The following is a 20,098-nucleotide window of genomic DNA, read 5'->3' as shown; positions in this document are numbered from 1 at the left end:
CAGGTAAATGAACTTTTTTTTTAAATTATTTGAATAAATATGAGTGCTTGTCTATAAATACACAAACAATACACACATGCTTTCAATTGTGTAATTTAAGTGATCTGGGTAGCTCTGTTTTGGAAGTTCAGTTAACGCTAGAAATGTGTTTTGGAGTTTGTATATGCTTTAGAGTTTGTACGTGCTTTGTCTCTAGGGGCCATATATAAACATATAAATAAAACCACTTTTTTTACATTAGTAATTCCTTTTCTGCATAATTTTATATTATTGTTAATGATAAATTAATTAAAGCAACAAAACAACCTGAAGATCCGGTTCGAAGCCGAAAGAGCCGGCTCTTTTTAGTGATCCGAGCCGAAAGAGCCGGATCTCTAAAAAGAGCCGGAAATCCCATCACTAGTGCGCTAGAAACAATGGCCACCAGGCCAAAGCAATGGTTTTGACTCGATCAGGTTAACCCCGCCCCCTGAGTTTGATGGGTGAGGCTGACAGATAAAATTATTTCATGATGAGAGCCAGGACTGCCAAAATGAAATAAATAAATATATCATTAAATAATTAATTAAATGTGTCAATAATTAATTAAATGTGTCAATAATTAATTAAAATGTGAAATACATAAATATTTAATTAAATGTATCAATAATTAATTAATTAAATGTGTCAATAATTAATTAAAATGTGAAACACATAAATAATTAAAATGTGAAACACATAAATAATTAAAATGTGAAACACATAAATAATTAATTAAATGTGGCAATAATTAATTAATTACATGTGCCATAACTATTTATTTAATTAATTAATTCCAATTTTAATTAATTATTGACACATTTAATTAATTATTTAATGGTGTATTTAATTAATTCATTATGGCAGTCCTGGCGTTCCATAGCTATGGTTGAAGCTATGATAGGATGGCATCCTTGCCTCAGTCTGCGGTGGAAAAAAGCGTTTCTTTGTTAAATAGGGCACATCTGTTTACAATCACGCACTCTGAATCTTCTTGTCCTCCTCCTTCGCTTTTTCACACATACACGCACACACGCAGTCTATTTTGCCATAGCAACAAGGGTTAGCAAATGAGGCAAATATCTGTAGGGGGGAATTGGTCGCAAATCGCATCCCGATCGGCTTCTGGTCTTTTGATCACTCGCTCACACGCTCCTACATATTTATGCGAACGAGCGTGATCGTCCAGAGCTTTCTGAGTGATTAGCAGCGCGCCCCGTGCTGCTCGAACACACCTCATCCCGATTGGTTATTGGTTTGGTGACTCACCGCGTACGACTTGTGTGCAGAAGAGCGGTAATTCATCTATAATAGGTCCGAATACTTTCGTAATAAAGCAAAAGATGCACGTTATTTTTAACAGTACTGTGATTTTAGGGTTTCCACAGACGCACTTTGTGCCCAACAATCCGTAATCAGTGCGCCATTTTTTGCGCTTTTCTCGTGTTAGCTATAATAATAATAATAATAATAATAATCATAATAATAATTATAATAAAAGATCTCTCACTTAATAAATGGAGATCCCAGGCTCTTCTTTAGTTGGCACTGCCATTAAGGTGCATAATAAAAACGAGAGATTAAGCATGATGGCGCGTGCTCCATTTATAATTAGTGCGCGTAACGCTGCGTCTCCGTGCGTCTCCCCGTGATTAGCCAATCTGCATCCATCTGCTCGTACTGCATCAGCTGCCACGTTAGGCCCAGTGTGGACGTCACAGATTTTTTTCCCCTCTTTCCTCACCTTTTTTTCCTGTTCCACCAGAGCATCTCTCTCTCTCTCTCTCTCTCTCCTTCTGCTCTCCCTCTCTTTCTACACCGCCCACTCCTTCCCCAATCATTGATCCGACCACTCACTGCCGCCTCGCCGGCTTCTTTTGCCTCATTACATCGCCCGCTGCGCTTTCTGCATTTTTTTAGGGAGGAGAAACGGCACATTTTGGGACCAAGAAAAAAGAAAAAGAAAAAACACATCACCATGGCGAGCACCGAGGATAAAGCGGCCAACAAGGAGAACGTGTCCAGCTGGAAGGACTCCATCTACAACCCGAGAACCGGGGAGCTGTTGGGTCGTACTGCCAGCAGCTGGGGTAAGGATCCCCGTTACACAGCAGTCAATTAGTGGCCGCGCTTTGACATTCACGGAGCTTATACCTAATCTTATATTCATTTTCAAAGCATTTATAGCCACGTGTCTCTTCGGTATAAAGCCTCCTATAAATGTCTTTGTGTGGATGGATTTAAATGAGTGCCACATAGATGGCTGAGAAGCCATCACGGGCCTGTGTGAAGGTGTTAAAGGAGAAGCCTGTACCAAGAGGCTCGCCAAGATAAATGATGCTATCAGAGGTGTGCAGCAGTCTGTCTCTGCTGCATAGGGGAAAACAGCCAAGCAGGCGATAATCAGTCACAGCAGCCTTGTACATTTAAAAAAATATATATATATATATATAATTTAATGAATGATCAGCATCTGCATTAACAGAGTTATCCGGGACCTGCACTGACACAGCAGAGCCCAGCTGAGAAAGATGCTCATCATAGCTGAGGAATGTGCCACAGGCACAATCAATATCTGATCAGGCCATACATTTTATGTAATAATCCCCCAGTTATTTCCAGAGTAAGGTAGTAACAGGGGTACCCTCCCTCCAGCAGCCGGCTCCTATAGGCTAGCGCAGATTGTCAGGCTGCCTGCGCCCCTGTGCTGCTGTGCAGTGGGATGCTCCATTGCAGTTGCATGGCCGCCCACATTAGCATGCCTGTCAAGGTCAAATGGGATTCCCTCTCTCCTCTTTCTCTCTCTTTTATGCACCAGGCAGGTGCATTGTGGGATACTGTTGGAGTGGAATGAGGGAGGGGGGGGGGTGTACAGCGGGAAGCTGAGGGGTCCACCCCCCACCCCCCGTTTTTGGCAACTTAGAGGGCATCCGTGCTGTGCAGGCTGGATGATGGTGAACCATTTTGAGTCAGATGTTCCCATAAATGCAGCTTTTTCTCTCCCTGCAGTTATATAAATGAGACAGCAGATGCCCCGAGAAACTGCAGCAATCTTTGAATCACGTTTGGGCTGAAAAGAAGTGAAATGGGGCCTCACGTTTGTTAGCAGCCGGTGAAATTTCCTCCCATATTCAAAATGGTTTCCCTCGAAGGGACAGTTCATTCAAATGACCTGAAGACGAGGGGAAATGTAAAGCAATCAAGCGTAAGGCTATGGCTAAAATGTGCAGTTAATCGCAGTGAATCCCTTTTTATCTCATCACCGTCTTCTTTCTCTTTCTCTCATGTGTTTCCTCCCGTGACATCCTCCAGCACTCATCCTCTTGTTCTACTTGGTCTTCTACTGCTTCTTGGCCGGCATGTTCGCTCTGACCATGTGGGTGATGCTGCTCACTCTGGATGACTATGTGCCGAGGTACAGAGACCGCGTTCCAGAGCCAGGTTAGTATCTCTCAAGATTAAAATACACAGGCGTAACTGGACTTTTCCTTTTCTGTTCCTGGCAGCATCAATCATCCAGGCATTCATTATTAATGCCTGCACCAATAAGGTGCTGTCACAATAAAGCGCTGCATAACAGCTGCTTTTTACATCGATCTATTTTGAAGACTCTTCCTGTGTGATATCACCAGTGGATGCTGTTGGCTGAGTGTTTTCTTTCCGAGCGTATAAAGAGGGGAAAGAGGTTCTACAGCCCACAGACGATCAAAGATAACCAAAAGTCACAATGTTTTTCCCCCCTTTCTCGTTCACAGTGAACTCCCTGCCCTGTTCCCCCCCACAACCAATCAGCATCTTCATCTACTTTGAACTAGGTGTTGTTGATTTTGGAGGACTGCTTGGCAGGAACCCATGGTTCCACACTGAATACCAACCCAAACAGACACAACCTTGTAGCATAAATTCACCATGATTATTTCTATATCTGCGTATTAGGACATCATTCACCTCCACCTTTAATGACGAGTTTTGATAACTCTGCATAGGCGTGGTTTGATGACCATTAGAATAGTTTCCAGGTTTTTCCAAGGGTAGACAGGAAGAGACCACCCTCACTAACTTCTGAGCTTTAAAGGTTAATCCTGGTAGGCTTGGGGTAAAGAGTTAACAGCAGATGTAATGGATCTAAGGTTACTTGGGTTCAGTTGATCTGCCTGCCCACAGTGCAGTCACCACACCTGTAAGCAGGAGTGCAGCATGAAGATGGCCATGCAGAAGTGAATTTCAGATTTCCAAATGAATCCTTTTAATAGATTATCAGAATCAGCAATGTTCTACTACAGTACTCATGGTGACAGCCCAACTATGCTACTTGCTATTTCTTCGCTGACAAACAGAAGGCTAACATTTATTACCAGATGGACATCAATGCCATGATGAAGGGCTTCAGGGCGAATCCTGAAAATGTACTTTTTAAACTCTCAGCTGTACGCAGAACCAATTTTTTTTATGCTCTGCCAACATACCGTCAGCATAAATGACACTTAATAACAGGGTGATTGTTATTCATAACCGCTGATGCAGACCTGCTGCTGGACAGTGTGGTTGTATAAAATGTGGCGTACTTGTTACGAGATCATCGATGGCTTTGGCAGGACATAACAGTGTTTGAAAGATAAAAATTGAGGTGCAGGCGCTGTGTTTTTGGTGTCATCTCTGACAGTAATCAATGCTGATTGCTGTTGATAGTTTCGATTTTTGTGTTGATGTTCAATGTGTAAATCTGGCTTCCTCTGAGTTGATGGCTGTGTCTGGTTTGTGTTTCCAGTCATTTTTATTAGATGATTGATTGTATTGTGGTGATTCATCTTGGATTGGAGGAGTTAACAGAGCTTTCAGAGACCAACATTATTCTTTATTTAAAAGTTCACAATCATATTAGATTATAAAACATTCATAAATGATCTCAATTTTGCAGCAAATATTATTGTCGTTTTGGCTTCAGTGCTCCGTAGTATGGTGGTTTACACATTGGCCTAACGAGTGAAAGCTTCCCAGCTTGATCCCGGGAGGGACACAAATCCCTTTGGGGTTGTGTCAGGAAGGGCATCAAGCGTAAAAAAATCTGCCAAATCAAATAAGCGGAGCTACCCGCTGTGGCGACCCCGTGTGAATAAGGGAGCAGCTGAAAGTGGCTTTTTATTTGGCTCAAGTGCTGAGAGGGCCTGTCCAAGTCACAGTGCCATCCCCACAGCACCACCTACCTGAAACGCATTCAGGGCGTGTGTGAGTATGTGTTCACCGCTTTCCTTCGTTTACCTTATGTCTCGTTACAGGGTTGGTGATTCGTCCAAATTCACTGGACATTACTTTCAACAAATCTGACTCAAAAAACTACAAAAACTATGTCAACCATCTGGAATCCTTCCTGCAAAGTAAGTGCACTTTGCTCTAATGCACAGATAAATTAAACAGATTGAAAGCGAGCTGTAATAAAATGAATACCACTCTCCCTCTCTCCGATCTTTTTCCATTAACTCTTGCCAAATATCTGAATACGCTGTACCTCAATCCATCTCTGTCTCTGCATCAGGATACAACGATTCGATGCAGGAGAACAACGAGGAGTGCATTCCGGGAGAGTATTACATGCAGGATGGCGGTGAGATGACAAAGAAAGTTTGTCCCTTCAGGAGGACCTCCCTGAGTTTGTGCTCTGGCCTTTCCGACACCGACTTTGGATATCAAGAAGGAAAACCCTGTGTGCTGCTGAAGATGAACAGGGTAACACTCGCTATTTCTCACAGATCCAGGGAAACATGCGTCCTTTTCCTGTTTTCCGCACAGCCTCTATTCTCCACTTATTTGTTCCCAAAAATAAATGATTTCTAATTCTGGACCCACGCAAGCAGCAGCCATGCACAGTTTCAACCTCTCTTCCTGTTTCTCTCCTTTCGTAGATTATTGGCCTGAAGCCAATTGGGGATCCCTACATCAACTGCACGGTCAAAGTAAAGCATTTTCTCTACATTACACTTGTCCTGCTGGCTTGTATGTGTATTTTTTGTCTTTTTTATTTCTTTCATACAAAAACATAACAGTTTCACTGTTTTCTTTCTGTTGATCTCGCTTTCATTTCTTCCTTCTTTTTGTTTGTGTTGTGTCTGATATCTTCCTGCATGCTGTCACTGATGGCTTTAGGGTAAGATAAACATGTAAATTTTACAGGATAAGGCCAGTAGGGGTGTTAACACATTTTCATTATGTAACATGCCGTTATGCAGGTGACTCTAAACCAGTCTTAGTGCCATTCTAAAGTCTATTTTAATCTATTCGGTGTACGTTTTCTGCCAGAAATGTCACTTTTTTGGATTGAGCGGAACGCATCGTGTTTTCCACTTCATTTAAACCTCCTCGCTGACAGCAGAGAGTCCTCACTTTTCTGTCTTGTTCCGTCCCGTTTCATGTGGTCTCGGAATATGTCTCATTAATTCGACATTAAATGAATTCCTTCATTGTAAAATCTTTACTCTGAGACGTGTCCTGCCTTGCAGAAAGACCACCCGGTCCAAATGCACTACTTCCCAAGTGAGGGCCGCATTGATAAGATGTATTTCCCCTACTACGGCAAGAAAGCCCATGTAAGTATTTAACTACAGCCGGACAGTATCCACTAACCTGCCCAATAAGTGATGTGTTACTAATAAATGATCGCCTCGGTCCTGATGCAGGAGAACTACATGCAGCCCCTGGTGGCTGTGAAGCTGCTGCTCACCAAGGAGGACTACAACAAGGAGCTGGCCGTGGAGTGCAGGGTAGAGGGCACCAACCTGCGCAACAACGACGAGCGGGATAAATTCCTGGGCCGCGTAACGTTCAGGGTTAAGGTGGTGGAGTAAAAGGCAAATATACAGCCTGTGAAAGGAAATCTAATTGAAGCTGCCCACTAAGGATTTATCTTTATTTTATTTTATTTTTTTAAGAAAAAGAAGGAATCGTCAAAACGTCACAAAGGCGGCATTTTGGGATGTGGCACAACACAGTCAGCGAGACAGTGGTACCACATGCTGCTTTCATGACATTTCTGACTTTTCTTTTCTTAACGATTCCTCGCTGACCTCCTCAAAGACCCTCATAACAAAGCACAGGCTCCGCTCGTGAGTCTGTCCATCCACACGCCCTCCCTCCCCTTTCCCCCTCTTCCCCCCCTTCCCCATTCACCTATTGCACTGTTCATCCTCCGCTCAGTTACGTTTGTTGTTGTTTTTTTTTTTCTTTATTTGTATTGACGTGATTCGATAACTTATAGCCATTGCAACCAAGCCATTTGGAGCTGTTGTGTAATTGTTGATGAAACAATTTTGTTTAAATTTGTTTTTAGAGCTTCCCGCTGCCAGGGAAGAGAGTGTTGCTTTCATCTCTTAAACTGTATGGATTCAGTATTATCATCAGTGTGGAGAGGATTTTTATCTTGCTGTATAGTATAACTGAGAAAGTAGAACATCTCCAGAGTATTATTCGTCGCACATCACAAAGACTTCATGGAAACATACCGTGATAATCAAGTATAGCCACTGTATCCCTGTATATGAAATGCCAATTACAAAGTCCCTTTCTACTATAAATACATTGTGATCCTATAACATATTTAGGGGAATTATAGATAGATCTTTGTCTTGTGGTCCGCGTAGCCACAACCCAGTCTTGTGCTGTGTGTCCGTCTGTCTGCATGTCCGTCTGTCTGTCTGCCCGTCTTCCTGTTTACTCACCTCTCCACTGCAATAGCAAACACGTGGGTGAGCCCTCCGGGACTTGAGACCACCTCGCGGGGCAGGGGGCGGGGGGTGCCGTCGTGTCGACTGTGGTTCAAGGCGACACGGGCGCGCACTCACTCGCGAGAAGGTACGGTGTAAAAATGAGCTTTTAAGGCGGAGAGGCGCTGGAAGAAGCGTTGTTGCAAAACTCAAAAGTTCACTGTAACTATGTACTGTATATCTATACGTGATCTGTATATCTATCTGGGTCTCAAAGATTGTTAGTTTTTCTCTCTTCTTCAGCCTGTTGATCTGATTGTCTGCCGATCTATTACTCTTCAATGTATATATATATAAACTATCTTACCATATTTACTTAATTCACACTGTATTTTTGTCACAAAAACACAATGTCTGTGCACTGTAAAGAAATAATTTAAACAAAGATTTACAGGAAAATATCTTATTCAAAGCTATGTTTACACAGTCTTAAAAGGAACCCGCATTTGAACAAACAACTTGTAACATCTCTTCAGGGTGCCTTAAGACCTGATGAAATAAATTGTGGGATAAGTGATTTTGAAGAAAAAATGGAGTCCTGTGTTGTGTTTTGTTTTCCTTCATTCAAATTCTACCTTAAATTCTGTCAGCATCCAAGTCAAACTTCACTGATTCTGATTCTTTACAACAACTTGCTTTTTTGCACCAATATCTAATATAGTAAACTCTGTGCAGACATGGAGGATGACCTGCTGAAGTTCTGATTACGGAGCGTCAGAATGGAGAAGAAAGGCATGGTTGTTGGTGGCAGATGTGCTCGTTTGAGCTGATTACTCTGAATCATCTCTTTACAGAGAATAGTCTGAAAAAGAGAAAATATAAGAGAACAGCAGTTCTCTGGAAGAAAATGCCTTTTTGATGCCAGAGGACAGAAGAGAATTGTCAGATTCCTAAAGGTAATAAGAAGGTAACAGCTATTTAAATAACTCATTACAACCAGTGTATGCAGAAGACCATCTCTGAATGTGCAACATGTCAAACCTTGAAGCAGAAGACCTGAGAACAGGAGACGGAAGCTAATATTTGCACAGAGTCACCAAAACTGGAGAAAGAGAAGATTTGGATAAACGCTGTCCAATCTGCTGAGTCACATTCAGATGGTAGGGCCAGAATTTAAATGAGATGAAATCATGGATCCATCCTTCCTTGTATCAACAGTTCAGCCACCTGCCGCATTTTCTTGCTGCACTTAATGCCACACTTTGATCGTCAAAATTACCAGCTGAGTATCGTTTAAACACCGCAGCCTACCCGAGCATTGTTGCTGACCACAGTTTGTGTTTGTGACTGCACCCAGCAGGATAGTGCACCATGTCACAAAGCACAAATGATGTCAAACTGGGCTCTTGAACATGACAGTGAGTTCGCTGTACTCAAACCGCCATAGTCACCAGATCTCAGTCCAACAGAGCACCTTTGGGATGCAGTGAAACGGGAGATTTTTGAAAACAGAAGCAGCTTTTCTTCCTCTTGTGAAATAACAATGATCTGACCTCTTTTGTCCAGGGACAGTTACATAAATGAAGCCATGTGTAAAGATGGAGGGGGATTCTGTGTTTGGAGGAACCGATAACAACTCAGACACCTGATGCCCAGAGCCAAACCCAGACACCATTGTTGTAATGGGTCACAACCCCCCCCCAAAAGGCCTCGAAACACTTATTTAATCTTTAACAAGGACATGTTTTCATACATGTATCAATTCATTTTTAGGGCACATCTTGATTTCGCCCATCATGTGACTGAACAAAGGAATGTTTAATTGTATTTTTGGATGCATCATAAAATTACATAATTGTACTTGTTTAAATTCCCAATTCTGCTTCATACCTCTGGGACTGGAAAGAGAGCTAATGAGGGACCGCAGTTGTTTATTGAAGCCTGGGATTGTTTATCTTCAGCCTCTAAGTACTCTCACCGCAGTTGCAGCACATATTTGCTGGCACACGAGGGAGCCAGAAGCAAGAATAGTTTAGGCGTGCGCGTGGCACTAACACAGTGCTGCTTGTTGGATGACGAACTGCAAGGGAGCAGGTCTTGGTGTGGCATTTGAACTTAGCAGGTACATGCTTAAATAAAATCTAAACAATCATTAGTCTGTAAAGATTTGTTCATCTTTATAACCTCAACAGTCTTTTCCTCATTTCTCAGAAACCTAGTCTAGCCTGGTATTTGTGCAAAAGGCCAGACCTGCAACTGAGTCTGAAATGGCTGTAGAGGTCAGAATACATCAGTAGAGGCATTCGGATCACACCTGTCCACTCTAATTTCACAGCGCCTTCATCTGCCCGGCTCCTGCAGCGCCCCTGGGCTGCAGCAGCTCAGTTCTTTCGTTGTCAACAGCAGTTTGAACCCAAGTCCTGCTACATGAGATAATCTGTCGGGGTTTAGCTGCAGCAAGAATCCACCTTAAGTTCTGCTAAGCTCTTACCGTCCTTGAGTTGGGCTGAACAACTGGTACTGGAGACAAAAGAAAGTACACTTCTTCAGCTGTATGGACGAAGGAGGTGGGCAAACGTAAAATAAACCGCTCTGACATGAAGAACTCACACATAAATGAGTGTTTCATGTGTTAGTGTCTTCCATAATCATTTCATATTTTCCCCTTCTAGCCATCACAGCCACCTGATACATTTAAAGGTTGACTTTTAATTTCATTCATATTTCACTAAAAAAGGAGAGACCAAACGTGATGAAGCTGTGAAATGTTTTACAGTTCTGAGATGCTACAGAACTTGAAGGGATTTGAAGCTGATTTGAGCAAAGAAGGCGCAAGGATAACACTGGTTATCGCCTTATCAGCTATGAGCTAAATCTGCCAGTTTGGAGCACAGCCTGAATGTAGTCAGCATCCTAAAGGGATTAATGCGACTGATATTTTTAGGTTTTACTCCAGAGTTCTCCGCAGCACTTTCCCTGTGGTTATATTTAGCCCAGAGAACATGCGCGGCATGACTCGATTTGGGCCGCTCTCTGACGCTGGCGGTGGAAATGTTCAGGCTTCAAGGTGACAACAAATGACAAACACATGAATATTCATGAGTGAAGAAAGACACTTTTTAAAAGACATTTTAATTTATTCAAATGAGTCACGATTCAAGGAAACGTCTGCTGTGCTGTACTTCATCTAGTGTAGCAATTCCTCTCATTTTATATTTACATGCATCGTGTACTTATTAAAATTACCTGTATAAACTGACCTCTGCGCAAGATCTGGAAATTTAAAAACTCTCTAGAGTCTCTAGACTCAGCCCAACAACCTCAAACTAAGAAAGGAGCCCCAAGTTAGCGTTTCAGGGCCAGTATAAAGCAACCTGTGCATTCCTGGTTCAGGAATTTATTGCTCAATCTGTCTAAATTTTAATCTTTTATGTGCAGCAATGAGCTGCTTTTTCAGCGCTCATCTCTCCCCCAAAATCCCAGAGCGAGAGTCTCCATTTCTCACTACAAGCAGAGGCTCACAGCACCAACAGCAGAGGGACTCACTGAAGAGGTTTTTGGTATTCTTCACTCTCTTTCATTTAATTCTATATTATAAATTACTTACATACAATATTTTCCTTTCTCTCTGTGCATAGATATATATATATATATATTTCTTTATATACAATACATACAATTGTAACAGTTGGTCTTATAAAACTAAAACATTCAGTGTAAATGCAATCCTAATTGTCAGATTTAGGATCACAACAGGTGACTAAAAAAACACAATTATGTCCTCCACATGGTGTTAGATAAAAAGCACTTTCGTCGTAGAAACAGGGTGATCTGATGACAGCAAGGAAAGTGCTCTGAAATTCTACAGTTCGCTACCAATGAACCTCCTCCAATTCTGTTGAATGTCTACATGTGTGGTTGTTCCTGTTTGCTTGTAACACAACACTGCTTCAGCTGGTAAAACCACACTCACTGAACCTCTTAGACAGGAACTTTATAAGGTAGTTCTGGCACAAACATATTGCGTTAACTTGCTCCTCTTACTCCTCTAATGTGTGTCATTAATGAAAACTTTAGTAACACTTTCTCCTAGCAGTCATTTATGGTCAAAGTCGTTGCAAAGCTACAACATTAGAAAAGAAAAAGAAGCTGTGAACCTGAGCGACAGTGCTCGAAACACATTGTCAAATCCTTCATACTTTACTGCTTCCCTATGCCATGGACATCCTTACAAGAGAGGGACGGTGCGCCTTTCTCGACAGACACACTCGTGTTCGCCTCTCGTAAAACCTTTTTTCTTTTTTACACGAGTTTAGAAAACAAAATACTGAATGTTAACACGGTTGTTTCGTATCAAATGTGGCTGCTCACAGCAATGTACACGTGCCAGACTTCTTGTCATCATCGAGACCTCCTCCACCTTCTTTCCTGTTGGGATCATTGAGTTCATCAAATAGTCCAGTCTCGATCATCTCCTGCTGCCATGGGATGGGTACAGCGCCTGTGCTAAACTCCTTGAAGAATTTCTCGTCATTGGCGTCGAACTCGATGCCCTTGATCTCAGAGAACTCGGCGATGTCACCAGTGTCCTTGGCATAGACAACGTTGGGCTTGGGGACCCATGGAGGGTCAATCAGCCCTGCCTCCAGGCGGGGAAAGTTGATGGTCTTGAACCACTCGTGTTTCCTGGGATCCTCCATGTTGTTCCTAATGAAAAGACAAAAAATACACTTCTCCATCAGAGTTTGTGAATTGCAATGTCCGATCCATGTGGCAACTCAAGGGCAGCGTTTAGACATCCATTATACTAGCATTAAGTTCACAAATGGCAATAAACTTCTTGGATAAAAGAGCCACTTACCTCATGCCCAGACGCTCATCCATTTTCTTCTTGAGGAACAGCTGGATGATGTCCTTGGTTAGTGCATCAAAGCACTTGTGCTCCCACTTTGGCTCCTCATTTTGGATGCGCCTCTGCACCTCTTCCTTCTCAACCTTCTCCTTTTTGCTCTCAGGGCCTTTAAAAGGTGTGTAGCCAGCCACCATCTCATAGATACTGCAGCCCAGGGCCCACCAGTCCACTGATGTCCTGTATGGGGTTTTGGTCAGGAGCTCAGGGGCCATGTAGGCTCCAGTACCAGCCTGGATAAAGGACGAATATGAGATTCAAATACAAAAAACACTTCATTAGATATTCTGACCTAATGGAAGGTGCTTCATATTTATTACGAAACTTGAAACTTGTAAGACCATTTAAGGAGGAAGCACTTAACACCAAGCAAAAAGTAGGTATAGTATTATACAGCATGTGGCCATACCCCTCAACAGAAGAAGAGAGCTAAAAATCTTTATAAAGTCTTCACATCTTGTCTCTAACTTTCACCTGTCACTCTATTCCCTACTTTCTTCCTGCCCTTCTGCTCCCATGTCATCCTTGCTTTCCCTATATGACCCCACATGTAGCCTCGGACCAGGAGCTTAATCCTATTGCTAAGCCTACTACCTGTCAAGAGTTGTGTATGTCTATGCACTGACAGAGCTGTCTGGCCTCTTATATAAGGGACAGCCATTTTTGGATACTATAGCTACCAGCAGAAATAATACCAGACAGCACATAGCCATGAATTACTAATGGACATATACAGTAAACTGATATAAAACTTAAAAAGCTACTGCAAGCAAACAGTAGGAACTACAGGATTCACTGTCCTGCTATAGTGACACCAAAAATGCATTTACTATGTACTGAAAGTATTCTGTGTGGAGCTAGGATGTCCTCCACGTATACCCAGGTGCTCCACCTACAGTCCAAAGATAGAAAGACTAGGTGAATGGAAACTAAAGTATTGCCTGTTACATGTCGGCCCTGTGACTGACTGGCACGCTATATACTGTTTAAACATTACTTATGTATTTTATATTACAAGACACCAAGCATGCAAAACTAGTAAAATGCATTCATTTTCCAATTTGTTCCCTGTGCAACTTAAAAAAAACAAAAACATGTATGACCACTCATGTCATAAATTGAAATCAAAGTTCATCTGGTTTTAGTGTGTTTTTAGTGTTTTTAAAGAACCATTCCAGACGTGTTTGCAAACTAGCACATCTAAACATATTCAGCGTACATTTTACCTGGATCTGTCAATCTAATCTGGGACAGACTTGTGTAATTCCACTAAGAGGATTAGGGGTCCAAAGCCAGCCTTGCCTGTAAAGGTTAGCCTAGTCACTTTGGCTGGCTGAGGAGCATCAGAGTACATGATAATGAGCTTACTGGACTTTCATATAGCCAAGAGCTTACTCTTTGCTGCAGCAAGTAAGTCCTAAAGAAACCCTGGTCCTTAGATGTGTACAGTGGGGTATAATTTAGTGTTAGCATTACCTACCGTTTGTCAAAAACATGTTTTTGTCAGGAAATCACAATTATTATTATCATTTTAATTAATTATGCAACTACTGGTGTGGCATCGTGAACTCAGTGAGAACATTGTATCTCTATTTCCTTTTCTTGGGAGTAAAGCAAGAGACTGATATGCTATGTATGTGCTGTTGAAAGACAGTGCAGCACAGCTAAGGTGTCAGAAATAACTAAATCCCTGTGACCAGATTCTTCAGGGAGACCTTCTTACACTTAGCAAGCAGTACTTTTAAAAGCACTGCACCTGCAAGATCTCTAACATAACCACAGCACAAAATGGTGGCCTATAAATAGCCCAGCTATAATCTGACCGCTAAAGGATCAAATGACTTATATAATCGATTCAGAGACTCTCATCGCACAGATCCTTAAGGAATCCAGTAATCCCTGTCCGGATTTAAAGTAAACGCCAAACCAGGACTGACATCTGCCCAGTATCTTACCTCCACCTGTCTTCGGATAATTTAAAAAGATGTAGTGGAAATCAAAGCTTGTGTATGTATATGTGTGGTTTATGATGAGTTGACAAAAATATGTCTATAAGAGCGTGAGTCAGCACAGGATATTTTGCGAGCAGCAAAATATGCCTTATGCTAACAGCCCATTTATGGTAGATATTTTCTACCGTACTTTGACTGCCCACTCATTCACAAGGAGTCACCACAGTGGGTAGTTCCACATGTTTGAGTTTTTACACCGGATGCTGCTCCTGATGCAATCCTCCTGGAATTAAACCAGGGGTCTTTTGCTTGTTAGGGAAATGTGTAAACCACTACACTGTGGAGCTACTATGAAATCCTATAATCAGTCCTGGCATCATATAGCTGTGGCTCTAAAGCTAACAGATTTCTAAGAGCTTAAGAGTGAAACTCAGTGTACTTGTTGTTCTGCATCTTGTTAAAAGTGGAAAAGAAAAACCTGCCATCTAAATTTATAACATCACTGTCGTGTGGGACATCTACTCACCATCTGGGTGACAGTCTTCTCTGGAATGACTTCTATGGCCAGACCCAAATCTGAAAGTCGGCACTGGCCTTGGCTATCAAGCAACACGTTCTCTGGTTTCATGTCACGATATATTATATTCATGTCGTGCAGGTGTAGAATGCCAGTGGTGATCTGCGCTGTGTAGTGGATGATGCGTTTCATCTCAATGCCCTTGTCCACACCCTTGCCATCGTAGCCTATGTTGTAAATGTGGTACTTGAGGTCTCCTCCATTCATCAGGGTCATGACAAGGCACAGGTGGGTCTTGTTGGCATAAGCATACGCCAAGTTGACCAGGAACAGGCTGTTGACCTTCTCTAAGATTTTCTTCTCCAACAGGGCCATCTTCTCACCTCCCTTCTTCTTCAGACGCTTTTTACACAACTTCTTGCAGGCATACATCTGGCCCGTGTTCTTGACCTGAACAGCACATACCTGGAGGAAAACACGTTACTTGTTAGGAATGTTAGCTTCCAGATGTTAATCAAATCATTTTAATTTATTTTACTACAAAAAAAAAAGCCTGGTCTCTTGGTAGCTTACTGACTGATCGGATAGCTCCCACTCTCTACTTTAGTATTAACAAAATGTACACAAGAAAATAGATGTGACTTATCCTTTAAAACTTAAATGTTCCTATTTCAGAATTTCACACTAAATATGATCATAAATAATTTTAAAATCCAGAGAGTGGTGCAGGACTTAATGTTTAAGATGATAATCTAGCTTGACCCTTGCCAGTGATGCCTTGACAAATCTGACACCTCTCTTGCAGTCAAGGCCCACTATCTGAAAAGTCACTTCACTTATCATTGTTTATAATTCAAAGGTGATTTCTACTTTACTAGCTAAATGAAAAGACTGAACTCATTGCTTAACTCTCAACCACTGTGTATGCTGATTTAGCACAAAGCAATAACAGTCACAGCAAATCTTCACCAGGTTATCGCCAAAATCTCCACATTTACATTAAACAGATATAGTATAATTTTTTGGTGACTAAATTGCTCTTTGGACTTCTATTGTATTAATTTTCTGAGCAAGTTGCATTGTTAAATGTTTGTTTATTTAAGCCTGTTTGTCAGAGCTTGAGTTGACAGTAAAAAAGTTCCTCAGGGTTCAATTGTGGGTCCTCTATCAGTGCATTAGACACTGTCAGCCTAAGCCATGATGAAAGCATTTTTACACACATATATTTTTGGTGCCTCTCAATACATTTTATTTTTGCCGTTTACATAATTTCATACTGCTCTCCACTAATCCACTAATATAATTACTGCTCAGTTAATATGCTTACACAGCAGTTTTTTTTCTTTAAAAATATAATATTTTAAATTAAAGTGCACTTTCAGTTACTGGGTTGAAAGCTTTCATATGTTCTTTAATCCTCAGGTGTTTTGAAAAGACACAATCCCTAAACCAATTAAACAAAGTAATACCTTGTGAAACGCAAGACAAAATTTAAGCTGTAATGCCTGTGTGGTATATGACTTCATGGTCAGTCTCAGACATGTTAAAACTTAAAGATGTGATTTACTTATATGTGTAATTATGTGTAGAGCACACCTCTACAGCTTAGTTTAGCTTTATCCATACTCTATGGTCGTAATGGGATGACTCTTGCAACTCAAATAAATTAATTGAGATGTATTTGCATGCTTACCTCTCCAAAGCCTCCTTTTCCTAGAGTTCTGAACTCATAGAAGTATTTGTCATTGACGGGCTGTTTCTCGTACTCCTTCCACTGGAGGAATTTGTCAAAGAACGGGCTGGCCTGATAATCTGTGAAGGGTTTTCCTTTCAGAAATTCTCTTACACCGTCCTGGACCTTGCCTTTCATCACCTCCTCGAAATTGGCATTGGTGACAGATTTGCATTTGTCAGCAGCCTCTCCAGTAAGAAATGTCAGAAAGCTCTTGGAGTCAGCCTTACAATACTTGGTCATGATGTTTTGGAGTGCCTTGTCTTTTGTTGCTCCTTCAGCCAGATCCCAGTCATACAACTCATCCAAGAACTCTGCGGCAAGCTTAAACTCATTGTTACTTGCAAGGAACTCGCGGAAAAACTTTTTGCCAATAGGCTGCCTTTCACAAAGCAATGTAAAGTCCTTTTCAATGGTAGCTCGTACTGACGTGCACGCCTCAGGTTTGGGGAGAGACAAGCTGCGACGCCGCTTTTTCATCTCCTTGTCATCGCCACCCTGAGCTTTTAGGTAGGCCGTGTTGGCCACCAGGTTATCCAGTCCCCCCATGTCACACATCTTGACAGCTGTATGTTGTCTGTCCCCTCTGAGAAACTGGGTTCTTCAGTGGGTGCCGATGGATACCCTGACACTTTCAGAATGTGTGTCTGTGTGATGGCGCAATTTGCTCAAAAGCCACCGTGCAAATGAGCTTCCTTACCCAGTCTACCTGCAAACCTAAGACACACTGACACACCCAGTAATTACTCATTTAGAATTAAATACCAGGGAGGGATTTTGGCTTAAGGATCTTTGTGTGGTCTATTCAAGGATGCTGAGCACGGAAAGGGAATCGTAAGCGGGCTCTGTGGTAAGAGGCTTTGTAGCCCTATATATTTATTCATGGTGTTCAGTAGTCTTTGAGTAGTTCAGTGAGTTCTGTTGACTATGCATTTAATGTTGAGGTAGTAAAAGATCAGAAATAAGCATAAAGTACTCTGGGAAGAGTGTGTCACGATCAAGCAATGTAGTTCATCAGCATCCTACTTTTTTCTCTTTCCCCTCATCCAGACTCAACAGAGCAGATACATTAGAGAGCTTGCTGCTAATCTGTCTGCTTCTTTTTTTGCCCTCACACTTTCATTCTCATGATTCACCTCATTCATCACTGATCAGCACGTCACAATGACACCTACTGAGGACATTCAAGAGAACGCTTACCACAAGACTCTATTTTCTTAGACAACAGCCAAATGTTTACTTAGTTCATGTTTAGGGTGTTATCATTTATCCACAATACGATTGTATAGCTCACTGATCTGAGGAGCTGTTGAACAGACATGTGGAGCAGACCATCATAAATTAATCTGTTGCATGTGAAGGCTAGAGTTTTGAATCTTGGAAATTATAGCATGTACATTATTTGCTGTATATAATGTAAAATGCAAATTACTTTTTGTATGAGTAAAAGTCAACAGAGAGAAAAACATACATCAGCAGTGGTCCCATCTTTGGAAGTGTACACGTGTCAAAGAAACATACAGGATTGGATTAGTGTGGCTCCAGTAGCTCGGTAGTGATCACTTTATAAAAGCCTGACAAATACGACCTTAATCGTGTGAGCGACTTGGCTACTGCCTAACAGAGAGACAACAAAGGAAAGGCCAAATATGTATATTAGCCAACCACTGATATTTTTCTAATTGCGATAAATTTGCTATATTAGGGTACATTCCAGTGCACACACATAGATATGTATATACAACACAGATGAATATATGATTTATACCATAAAATAATATGCATATGTTATAAATGGTATAATAAATGTATTAATTCAACATTTTAATTTAATTGTTGCAACTTTTTCTTGAAATTAAAGAAAAGTTTTGTATTTTCCTTTTGTTACTGTTGGCAGGAGTCCTACCAGCCAGCTATGATAATGCAGGCTAATTCAGTACAATAAACCTTGGATAATATTAGCTAATCCTTTCTCAAATGGCCTCAAGCTCTCAGTGCCCCACAGAAGATCAAGAGCTTTGCTTAGTGTTTGAAATCTCCAATCTTTAAACTTTTGTTTTTCAAAAAGACCACAAAGAGCAAGCAGTGTGGCAGGGCAGGGCAGGAAATCTCACAGCGAAAACAGTAGTTTGCTTAGCGAAATTTCAATTTGCTGTATTTGCCATCTAAATTTGTATGCAGTTACAATGAGGAAAGACCTTAATTAAACTTAGATCTTGTTCACTGGTAATTCACTAAACTCTAACTACTACTTTTGAAATTCTCTGGTTTACATAATTAATCTCTGAGCAGCCTGCTCCTTGAACCTTAGGATGATTAGCCTGGCCTCAGGTAGTAAAGGTTAAGATAGGCAGAGCATTCTCATCCTGTCTCCCACATGGTCCATTATGTGGTTTTTACGTGGTCTGACTCAATCCTCTTACCGCCTTTTCAAACCACTCCACAAAAAGAGGAAGTGGATAGATAATATTCCCAGAACAGCAGGTTGGAATACCGTAAAACAAAGATGCTATACAGGGGGAGGGAATTTATTTTCAGAATCAGAATACTTTATTAATCCCTAAAGAAATTATGTGGTTACATGTGGTTTTCTGGGACAGCTTACACATGAAGTATATAGAAAACCCTAAAATATTAAGACTTCATGGTCTATTGTCCTCTCTGTTCCTTCTTAGAAAGCTTCAAGACCAAAAACCAAAAGCTGAGGTGTAGATGCTTTAGATGGAGACTCTATAGGCAGCCTGATGTAGAGGTAATGGCACATGAAAGCCCCTATAAAGAGTGACCACTTCTTATAGAAGAGGGAACGGACTTTGGATGACGGTGGTGAAGTTTGCTTAAGCCTTTTGATTTCACAGAAATTTGAAAACATCAACTGTGATCCAGTCAAAATATATAGATATATATGTGTGTGACTGAAACAAATAACTACCCTATCAAAAATGCAGCATAAACTGCATCATCAGTTGTGAACAAAGACACAGATAGACAGGTGCAAAAATCACAGAGGAGGTGTCTTTCCTATTAAACGTCTGCGCCCACCATCCATATTTAGTGCATTGAATTGAAGTGTCTCTGACACAAGTCTGTGCAGTCACAAAAACAGACAGCCATGCAAACATCTGCAAAGACCCTGGCAGTCACCAGCTAACAAAGAATTTTGCCTACTCAGGCACACTCACTTCATGTGAACCAAAGGTTTGAATTTGCTGGTGAAGAGAGGAAATGAGTTCACCACCAGATTACCATCTGGCAGCGCGTCAGCTCACACGGGTG

General features: G+C 41.4%; 2 protein-coding genes across 2 annotated transcripts; one reads left to right on the top strand and one right to left on the bottom strand.

Moving 5' to 3' along the window:
• Positions 1 to 1,781: 1,781 nt before the first annotated feature.
• Positions 1,782 to 8,303, top strand: atp1b3a (ATPase Na+/K+ transporting subunit beta 3a). The gene is made up of 7 exons (XM_004570523.4): positions 1,782 to 2,108; positions 3,331 to 3,459; positions 5,295 to 5,393; positions 5,552 to 5,742; positions 5,919 to 5,969; positions 6,513 to 6,599; positions 6,690 to 8,303. Exons 1-7 carry the CDS (start codon positions 1,997 to 1,999, stop codon positions 6,855 to 6,857), a joined length of 837 nt encoding a protein of 278 aa, XP_004570580.1. The 5' UTR covers positions 1,782 to 1,996; the 3' UTR covers positions 6,858 to 8,303.
• Positions 8,304 to 10,825: 2,522 nt separating this feature from the next.
• On the bottom strand, positions 10,826 to 17,542 carry grk7a (G protein-coupled receptor kinase 7a). The gene is made up of 4 exons (XM_004570524.2): positions 16,784 to 17,542; positions 15,100 to 15,555; positions 12,574 to 12,854; positions 10,826 to 12,419 (listed from the first exon to the last, which is right to left on the bottom strand). The coding sequence occupies exons 1-4, from the start codon at positions 17,378 to 17,380 to the stop codon at positions 12,080 to 12,082; spliced, it is 1,674 nt and encodes a 557-aa protein (XP_004570581.1). The 5' UTR covers positions 17,381 to 17,542; the 3' UTR covers positions 10,826 to 12,079.
• Between the last annotated feature and the right edge of the window lie 2,556 nt (positions 17,543 to 20,098).

Source organism: Maylandia zebra, linkage group LG18 (assembly GCF_041146795.1).
Source record: "Maylandia zebra isolate NMK-2024a linkage group LG18, Mzebra_GT3a, whole genome shotgun sequence".
In the NCBI taxonomy this organism is placed as follows: domain Eukaryota; kingdom Metazoa; phylum Chordata; class Actinopteri; order Cichliformes; family Cichlidae; genus Maylandia; species Maylandia zebra.
This window is presented reverse-complemented; position numbering and strand designations above follow the sequence as displayed.

Coding starts and splice junctions, on each gene's coding strand:
- atp1b3a (XM_004570523.4), top strand. CDS start 1,997: ATGGCGAGCACCGAGGATAAAGCGGCCAACAAGGAGAACGTGTCCAGC. Junction 2,109..3,330: donor TCGTACTGCCAGCAGCTGGG/GTAAGGATCCCC, acceptor GACATCCTCCAG/CACTCATCCTCTTGTTCTAC. Junction 5,394..5,551: donor TCTGGAATCCTTCCTGCAAA/GTAAGTGCACTT, acceptor TCTCTGCATCAG/GATACAACGATTCGATGCAG.
- grk7a (XM_004570524.2), bottom strand. CDS start 17,380: ATGTGTGACATGGGGGGACTGGATAACCTGGTGGCCAACACGGCCTAC. Junction 15,556..16,783: donor GAAAAGGAGGCTTTGGAGAG/GTAAGCATGCAA, acceptor GTTTTCCTCCAG/GTATGTGCTGTTCAGGTCAA. Junction 12,420..12,573: donor GATGAGCGTCTGGGCATGAG/GTAAGTGGCTCT, acceptor TCTTTTCATTAG/GAACAACATGGAGGATCCCA.